The sequence below is a fragment of the Sodiomyces alkalinus genome (genome assembly GCF_003711515.1).
Source record: "Sodiomyces alkalinus F11 unplaced genomic scaffold SODALscaffold_6, whole genome shotgun sequence".
In the NCBI taxonomy this organism is placed as follows: Eukaryota; Fungi; Ascomycota; class Sordariomycetes; order Glomerellales; family Plectosphaerellaceae; genus Sodiomyces; species Sodiomyces alkalinus.
Window position 1 is genome coordinate 1,087,891 of NW_021167084.1, and position 9,920 is coordinate 1,097,810.

Consider the following 9,920-nt stretch of genomic DNA (forward strand, 5'->3'; position numbering starts at 1 on the left):
CGGCTCCTCCCGGAGGGATAAATAAGTAACCGGATAAGGCGAAGTATAGAAATAGTAGTATACAGAACCACGGAGGCTATAAGGGCGAGCTAGGCCTATAGCGGCACCGCTTTAATACTCTAATTAGATATTAAAGGCGCCTTTAATACTATCCCCTATTTCCGCCTTATCGAGGTGCTTAAAAGGAAAGGCTACCCCCGGTGGCTTAATACCCTAATTAATAGCTTCCTCTAGGACGGTATAGCCTAGCTATTACTTAATAGCGAAACGGCCCCCCCGCGGTACCTCCGCGGGGGTATACTATAAGGCTCCCCGATCTCCTCTATCCTTTTTATCCTCTATATCTCTACTCTATACGAAAAGCTAAAAAGGGTCCTTAAAATAATAGTAATAGGTTTTACCGATAATATAAATATTATCGCCTTCAGTAGGATAAAGGTATAGACGCGGTAACTCCTTACCGCCGCGTAGAGGATATATCTAGAATAAGAGATAGCGAGCGGACTATAGTTCGAATTAGCTAAGTATATCTATATCCCCTTCACGAAATCACGCTAACCCTTACCTACCCCGCTCCCCCTTAATACTATTTCGGTACCGGTAGCGGAGGCGATAAAGTTCTTAGGCGTTTAGCTTAATAGGAAGCTTAACTTCCAATAAAACACTAAAGAGGTAAAAAGCCGCCTAACCACTTAGATATACGCCCTCTTAAGGCTTAGCGTGGTAGCGTAGGGGTATAGCTTCGCGGACGTAAAAAGAGTATACCTTATAGTAATACGACTAGTAATTACCTACTACGCTTCGACCGTTTATAAGATAGGGGCTAGCCCCCGGTAAGGCCCTGTAGCGGTATTTAGAATAGTATAGAACCGGTGCCTCCGATTAGTGGCCGGAGCCTATAAAGCCACGCCGGTTAGGGTCCTCGAAAAAAAGACCTTTATCCCCCCCCCTTAATCTATACCTTATAAGCCTTAGTGCCCGGAAGGTCCGCTAGATATAAAAGGAGGGAACCGAAGATAAAATATTAGCCGGAGTATACACTATAGTAAAAGCCCTAGCGGTACCGAATCGGTATTCTAGGACCTATACGGCCCTCGCGTAGATAGCCTAACTTAACGCCCTAATAACCTAAGCCGGAAATATAGCCCTGAGAAAAGCCCTTATAAAGGATTAGGCTTAAACCTAGGTAGAGTCACGGAGGCTATACACCTACGCCGTAACAGTATTAAGCCACCCCCTAATATAACGCTCCCTCCGGAAATATAAAGGACTCCTAAAGCTATAGAGCGCCGTACTTACCTACATTAGAATAGAAAAGCTAGGCCTATAAGTCTTCTTAGTAAAAGCGAGGGTACTAGGATTTCTAATAACGCGGTGCCCTTATAGTAACGGGGGGGTAGAAAGAGCGGAGTATATAGTACTCTAATACTAGGATATAACTGAGGAAAAGCCTAAGGAGCTTTTTAGTACTATAGGGAGACTACTCACGACTAAAGGGGATCTATACAATATACTAGACCACGACACGGAAGCCGGGGTAGTTATAAGGTGGTTTCTATAACAGAAAAGGCTTAAGGACTTCCGCCTTGCCCTTAAAGTTATAGAGGCCTATAAAGATATCCGCGATACCGAAGGGGGACTATATCGGGGATAAGGTAGTATAACGACTAATTAAGTATTAGGATAAGGGCCCTATAAGCCGGGGCCCTAGCGGTATTAATACGGTACTATCACGAAACCGATTAGCCCGTATCGTTATTACCTCCCTCGGAGGTATTAATACCGCTTTTAATATACTTAAGACCCTGCTAGGCTAGTTAGCTAATACCGCTAGGGAGCTATAGCAGGATTAGGGGGGAGCCACTTATAAGGTATTCTAGGATAAGGTCTATTTTACCCTCTAAACACCTTATCTAATAAGATAACTCCTACACCTTTACCGATATAGTGCCGCTACGACTATAACCGGAAAGTAACGCCCGGTTTAGGGCCCGGCTAAAAGACCGGGACACCGTCCCTAAGCGCTCCTTAGCCTATAACTTATTAGCATAGAACTGCTATAGTATTAAAAGGGAATACCTATAATAGCGATACCCGCGCTACTAGCGGCCTTTACCGCCACGTACGCCTAGTAGATATCTATAAGACGTTACTACTACTTCTTAATAGCGGAGGGGACCTATTAAACTATTAGCTATATCCACCCTAACGCTTATACGATACCGCCGCGGCACTTAGGCGACTTATATCCTTACACGGACGGCGACTATTAGTATACTAGTAATAGGCCACGCCTATTCCCGTGGTATTAGTGTAGGCTTCTATATTATCGGGGTAAATACCTAAACGCTTACTATAACGAATATAACTACCCTATATCAGCGCTACGATACTACTCCGATACCACTGAAGGCTATATACGGTATAATATAAACTATACCGCGCTTATAGCGGCGATTATTATTATTAGTATTATTATTACTAGGAGACGATATCTACGACTATTAGCACGCTATTACTAAGGCACCGCTACGCTATAAAGGGAACTTATATTACGTTATTACTTCGGATTACTTATATATATATATAAATCGCTACTATACTACCTAATTAACCCTATACTACTACGCTACCGCGACGCTATCTATAAAGCACCTATAGTTAAAATATAATAGGAGTATAATGAAAAAACTAAAGGGGTATACTAGTTAGTATAGGCCGTAACGATATACCTATGAGACTATTAGCGGGAATAGATCGGGGAAAACCTATAACGAACTTATTAGCATTATAAGGGGAAGAGGGAGGATTAAGGTATAAAGGCCTCGGAGGATATTAACTATCTAATTCCTATAATAGGGTAAGGCCCTATTCCCCCTACCTACCGCCGGATATAGTAGGAACCTACATAAGGGAGGTAGGAGGCGCCTACCTCCCCTACTCTTTTTATTAACCGAGTAAAAGAAATAAAGACATAATCCTCGGGGACGTAGGGAGGCCGAGGCTAAACGGCCGTGGCCTTCGCACCGCGGAGGCGTGGCGGCACCCCCTTAGCCCCTACTCCGCCGCTAACGATTAGCTTAGGCTAACCTACCTAACCCCAGCCTACTATACTTCCCGTTAGCCACTAGCCCAAAGGTATGATCTAGATATATAGCAGAGGCGAACCGGGGCTATATCGGCCCCGTAACGGCACTACTCCACCTAAGGAAGTGTATAGGGGTTTTCCCCGGGTTTTACCCGGGTTTTCCCCCCTATAGCCACCCGAGAAGGACCGCATAGCCTAAAAAGGCTCTTATAGATTAATTAGGATAGCGGAGTAAGATCGATAATAATAATAATATAATAACTACGACTATAAAATATACTAATTTATACTAACCACTGATATTTTTAGAAAGACCGGACGATATTGGATAATTCCTAAATAGAAGCGCTTAAGGCTCTAAAGAAAGAGGAGGATAGTATTACTAGTATAGCCGAGGTTACGACGAAAAGGCTATAGAAGCCTAAGAGGAGGAAGTCCTAGGATCTTATTAAAGAAGCGTACTATCCCCTTAATCCCGAAGACGTCTTTACTATATAGAAGCTTAAGGCTTTTAAGGTTTATTCTTTTAACGGTATTCTGTTTAATAAAAGTATCCCTAATAAAGACGCCTACTAAAAAAAGAATATCCTCGTAGAAATTAAAAAGAAAGACTAAGAGCTAGAATATAAGGGGTTTATTAGCCTAATTAAACTAAAGGTTTCTAAAATCATACCCCGTTCGTGCCTTATACCCGAAAGACTTAATACTATCCTAAAGACCGTCGACTACTTAATCCCTAAGGAAACGGAGCTACGAATAAAGGTCCTCCTAAACCGCGAGGTAGCTATTACGTGGGATTAAACTAAGTAGGGCCGCCTTCACGAATAAGTAGCCCCTTTATAGAAGATTCGGGCGGTTACTTATAAGGCGTAGTAAGCGAAAGGGATCCCTATCCCTAAGGCTCTAAAGTCTATAATCGTGCAGATAATAAAGGACCGCCTTAAGAAAGGTATAATCGAGGAGAGCTATATAGCCTATTATAGCCCCTGGGTCCTAGTTAAGAAAAAGGACGGTAATATACGGCTTATTAACTCGGCTACTAAGATTAACGTAATAACCCTTGAATATACATTTATACTACCTAAGGCCGATAACGTCTCCGAGGATTTCGCTATATATAAGCTCATATCCCTCTTAGACCTTTTCTCCCGGCTACGATTAGGTTACCCTTAATAAGAAATCTTAAGACCTAACTACCCTTATAACTATTATTAGACGCTTTACTATATATACCCTTCCTTAGGGGGCTATTAACTTAGTGGCTTAGTTTATACATATTATAACCCGTATCCTTTACGACCGTATTCCCTAATACTATAAAATAATACTATAAACCCTTTATTAACGATATTATAGTAAAAAGACTAATAACTACCTATAAAGATACCCTAATTAGACCTAGAATTCGCCGTTTTACAGCTAAGTATATCGCTAATATTGATAAAGTGCTTCTTAATATAGAGTTAGCTAAAGGCATTATCGTAGGTATTAAAAGCTAGTGGTATTAGAAAGCGGCTATTATCGTAGGCTATATTTATAGCACTAATAGTTATTCCCCTAAGGAGGCTAAGATTATAAAGGTCCGAGAGTAGGAGAGGTATAGTATAGTTTCTAATATTTATTCGTTCCTCGGTCTCTCTACTTTTTACTAAGTCTAGATCCATAAGTTCGCTATTATCGCTAAACTCCTAACCGATCTATTACGGAAGAACACTGCCTTTAAGTAGGTGGAGCCCTAATACTATACTATAAACGCCCTTAAGAAAGCTCTTACTACTACCCCTATCCTAATCACTATCTAGTACGATAAAGGCGTAGGTGTGATGGCTTATCAAAAGTTATTCACGTATTAAGGCCGAAAATATAGATTATTCGAACTAAAGAAGGAAAGGAGGAAGGAAAAGCCTACGCGGTATATAGGCGGCTAAGTCTATAAAGGATCGCACGGGCCTCGCTAGGAGGTTCGTGCTTCTTAGTCCTGGCTATTACCGGGGATTATTTCGTGGGCTATAGCCCGTAATACACCCCCCCCCCCCGCCGGGAGCGAGGTCGCGGTTATATCGTGGTTATCCGGTTATAACCTCGTATTACCCTAGCCTCCCCGCGTATAATCTAAACATAGCCTCCTTTATTCGATTCCCTTAAAGGCTCCCTCTTTACGTAGGAATTAGGTGATATCGTGGGATTAAGTTAGCTCGTTATTAGATTCGAAAATGCGTACCGTATAACCTAATTAACGGTCTACCTAGGCGAGGAATTCTATAGTTATTACGAGGATATCTGCTACTAGCTTACTCTTTATAACGTAGGTAGCTATAGAACTACTATAACGGTCGGTGAAAAACATAAACCTCGAGTCCCTATCGGATATTCGGTTAAAATCCGTGAAATCAATTGCCCACCGTTCCCCTACGTAGGTTAATACTATATAAGGGTGCCTGCTAATATACCGTTTTATCTTTACGAGCTTATATACCACGTAGTCAATAGTTATTAGTCCCTTAATCTTAACCTCCTACGTCTGCTCTTCTAGGTGTCTAAGCGGCTTAGAGCCAGCTTGCCCTAGCCGTAGATACTATAAGATGCCCTCCGTGGTGCTTAGATATCGTATTATCGATTTTCGAGTGGAAGAAGAGCCTAGAAAAGCAGCCGTAGATTAGTCAGAGGGTATATATTTAATAACGGTTTAATCGAAATAGTAACTTAGCTAGTATAGTATAGTTCTATCGGCATATTAAAGGCAGTTATTTAGTGGCTTCTAATTCTACTAGTATCCTCGAAGATATAGGCGTTAGTTAGAAATTAAATTATAGGCAAAATCCTTATAGTATATAACGTTTAAGAGTCTGAAATCGAGGCCTTCTATTAGTCCGTTTAGTCTTACGGTCACGTTATCGTAACCTTTAATAGGCAGAGACGAACTGCCTATAACCACGTAGTCTTTTTACGTAGCGGGTATAAAATTAGAAAAACGGGAATAATAGTTAAAAATATAAATAGTAGTACCGAAATCGAGGATAGCAGAGGCCCGAAGAGGGTAACTAGTAGCAGTGCCCGCCGTAAATATAGTAGCGTAGGAGACGCCGCTACTGATATTACTATAGTCGAGTCACGCCTCTTTAAGCTATATAGAGTCCCGGCTTATATCCTTCTTCACCTTTTTTACGGCGCGTAGTTCTTCTATTTCCGCGCATAGTGCGGGATCGTATTTAAGGATCCGTTAGACGGTTATTTTAGTGCTCTCGAAGGGCGTCCAGTCGTTATTTACCGTATCCGGGAATAGATAGAAGTAGTCGTTAAGATCGTGACTAGGTATCGTATACACGTGGCAGTGCACCCCTTATTTAAAGGCGGATTAGCGTCTTTTAGAAGAGGAACGATTAGTTAAAGTAATAGGTATGGCTATAGATACCGCGGTAGAGGAATTCTTAGCTTTATTCTTCCTATAGCCACCCTTCTTAGGCTTAGCCGTAGTACCTAAGATATATTCGCCCTTTTCGCTTCCGGTATATAGTATAGAAAATACTATAGCGCGGTGGCTACCGCGTTTTTCTTAGTCTTTAAGTCTAGTCTCGATATATCGTTAACTAAGGGTATAAAGGTCTTCGGGGAGCAGTACTTTCTTATTTAAAAGGCGTCCCTCCGCTTTAGTCTAATCGCGACCAGCGATTAAGCGTATACCTCTAAAGAAGTCTGCCATCTAGATATACGTTACGGGCCTCGATTAGACCTCTTTAAGGCATACTAATAGCTCCTACTATCTAGATAACTACTTCTATAGCTTCTTTAGGGTTGTTAGCACTACGTAGACGTGTTCGTTATAGTCTTCGTAGGTGTTAACGCGGCGGGTAGTTATATAAAGAGTAGTATCGCGTCGAAAGACTTTAAACACCTCTTTAGGCGTTAGATTACATAATAGTAGCTTATAGCTATTATCGATAGTCTTAGTCTACTAGCTTAAAACGGCTTTAATACTCTTTATATACCTAGCGTAGTTATCGCTCTGTATTTTCTAGCGTTATATCGCCGAGTTGTAGGCGCGCTGCCTAGTGGGTATTAGATCTAACCACTACGAGGGCGTAGCTTCTGCTTATAGAGTTACGTGCGACGGCTAGAAGGTAGCGTAGGAGGGTAAAACAGGCTTTAAGGAGGGGGAATAGGATTATCAGGGCGTAGATATTCCTAGACTTCGTTATTAATAGCCATAGCTTTATAGTGCTTGCTCTAGAGCTCCTAATCGCGATAGGTTTTATAGATTATAGGCTTATATTCCGATATCTTAATGGTTAATAGACACGCTATATCGGCGCGGCTAGATAGCTTTTTAATCGGTAGTAGTAAAGGTAATAGGGTAGGTAATTCACTTAGTAAGTAAGACTCTTAAGTATTAAATAAAGCGTAGTTAAAATCGTTATAAAATAGGTTAAGATTAATTAAGGTAATTATGTACTATTTAAACTGTCTTAGACCGTCAGGGAAACGCTGCCACCGTATTTTATATAGTGCAGATTCTGTAAGCGTCTACCCGGATTATACTCTTAGCAATCCGGCCCGTTATGTAATCGAAAAGACTATAGTCTATTCGACAAAGGCCACTAATAAGCGTTGTTAAGGTGCCCTTACCGTAATAATAGCAGAGAGAGGAGCTTTTCCCCTAAGCTAGAGCTTAAAATATAGATCGCGGAGTATAGGATTAACTAAGTGATATGCCCTAACTAGGCATATATCTGGCTAGCCAGTACTCTTAGACCTAGGAGCCAGGCTTTTCTAAAGGGGTGACCTTAGGGTGCCATAAAGGGTAGTAAAATAAGATATCTTCTCTAAACTAAGGGGGCGCGCCCCTAGAACTTAAGTATTCCACGGGTAAACCCCGTGGAAACCTCGGATTCTATATATAGGAACTCGGGTATAACCCGGAGAAGCTATAGTATACACTAAAGGTATTTATAGTATACCCTATACATACTATAGCTTTTATTATAGTACGCCTATAGTACGCCCGTGGTACGCCCTAGTATTCCTGGTAGAATCTAGGGCGTATTAATTACCCCGGGCGATAAAGCCCTGCGTCCCGCGGGCTTCCCCCGGTAACTATAATAGCCTTACTTAAGGCGTATCCCGGTTATACTAGTAAACCGTGGTGTAGTTAGGAGATAATAGAAAGGAAAGTGAAAAGTAGTTACCGATAGCGCCTTAATAGCGGCCGCCGATATTATTACCATATAAAATACTATAGGCCCTTGGTTATAATAGGTGGACGCGGCGGGAAAGGAATAGGATACGCCGGGAAAGTCCCGGCTAGGAAAAGCGTCAAAAACATATAAAGTACAAGGTAATGTTACAATAAAAGCAAATAATAATGGTAATAATACAGTTCAACAGAATGACATTAATTGGTCAAAACGTATTCTAGGGAATGAAGCTCTTACTCATATAAATATAAATACAAAAATAGAGCTTTTTAATCCTATAACTATACCAGATAAAAGACCACTATCTACAAAACTTATAAATAAATTTCTTATATTATAATATTCTGAAGACATTATTCATTCAATATCAAAAATATAAGCTCATAAATTATTGATTAAATCAAATCAGTATATTAGATCAAACCCTGTTAAGTATCCACCTAAAAATAAAATACTAGTTAATATACACATTAATAAAATACTTCCGTATTCAGCTAAGAAAAAGAATACAAATATTACTGCAGCGTGTTCTGTCATAAATCCGCTAACTAATTCTGACTCAGCCTCTGCTAAATCAAACGGAGCTCTATTTGTTTCAGCTACAGAACCTATAAAGAATATTAAGAATACAGGGAAGATAGGTAATAATAACCATACTGCTTTTTGAGCTTGGATATTTATATTTAAATTAAGACTACTTGTAATCATTATTATTAATAATATAGCTGAACTTAAAACAAGTTCATAACTAATTAATTGAGCTGTACTTCTAAGAGAACCTAAAAAAGCATATTTACTATTAGCACTTCATCCTGCTAATAATATACCATAAGTAGCTAAAGCAGATACAGCTAACATATATAATATACCTAATTCCATATCATTTAAAACTAAACCAGGTCCATATGGTATTAATCCATAACCTAATAATGCAAAAATTAAAGTAATTACAGGACCTAAAAAGAATAATATAGTATTAGCTTGCGTAGGTGCTACATATTCTTTTAATATTAATTTCAATGCATCAGCAAAAGCTTGAAGTAATCCATAATATCCTACTGCATTAGGACCTAATCTTCTTTGCATACTTGCCATAGTTTTTCTTTCTGCTACTGTTACAAAAGCTACTGCTAATAAAGCAGGTAATATTAAGAATATTACTTCTAGTATTGATGTTAAAGTTGATGTATAGTACATTTTTTTTTTATAAAAATATTATATTTTAAGTATGATTACTTTATATTAAAGCAAGTATTAAAATTAAGTATATTTATATTAATACAAAACTTTATATAAAAGGATTTTTACATTAAAATAAGATCCTAATATTAGGCAAACAAATTATTATTTAAAAATAATAAATTAAAAATTTACTATTTCAAGTCTTATTTTAGATTCGAACTAAAATTAGAATATTAGAAGTATTCTGTTCTGCCATTGAACTAATAAGACGAATTTTTATTTAAAAATCCTAGTCTAAAGTGATATTTATATAACAACAGAGAATATGGGATTCGAACCCATGAAGAAATAAATTCTTAGTAAAACTCAAAGCTACCGCCTTAAACCGCTCGGCCAATTCTCTTTAATTCTTTCAAGAATCGAACTTGAATGTCATTCTTATCAAAAATGCACTTTAC

At 39.2% G+C, this 9,920-nt stretch overlaps 1 protein-coding gene, 1 non-coding gene and 1 pseudogene across 3 annotated transcripts; all 3 read right to left on the minus strand.

The window, feature by feature from the left end:
- Window positions 1-8,517: 8,517 nt before the first annotated feature.
- Window positions 8,518-9,477, minus strand: SODALDRAFT_340253 (hypothetical protein; the record flags this gene model as incomplete). Its single annotated transcript, XM_028612932.1, has 7 exons — window positions 8,518-8,585; window positions 8,763-8,844; window positions 8,884-8,948; window positions 8,979-9,059; window positions 9,108-9,203; window positions 9,237-9,281; window positions 9,369-9,477. The coding sequence occupies 7 exons, from the start codon at window positions 9,475-9,477 to the stop codon at window positions 8,518-8,520; spliced, it is 546 nt and encodes a 181-aa protein (XP_028465740.1).
- Window positions 9,478-9,661: 184 nt separating this feature from the next.
- On the minus strand, window positions 9,662-9,732 carry SODALDRAFT_t138 (annotated as a pseudogene). The gene has a single exon. The product of its transcript is annotated as a tRNA-OTHER (tRNA).
- A 47-nt stretch (window positions 9,733-9,779) lies between these two features.
- SODALDRAFT_t137 lies at window positions 9,780-9,865 on the minus strand. Its single transcript has one exon. It is a non-coding gene; the product is annotated as a tRNA-Ser (tRNA).
- Window positions 9,866-9,920: the final 55 nt, after the last annotated feature.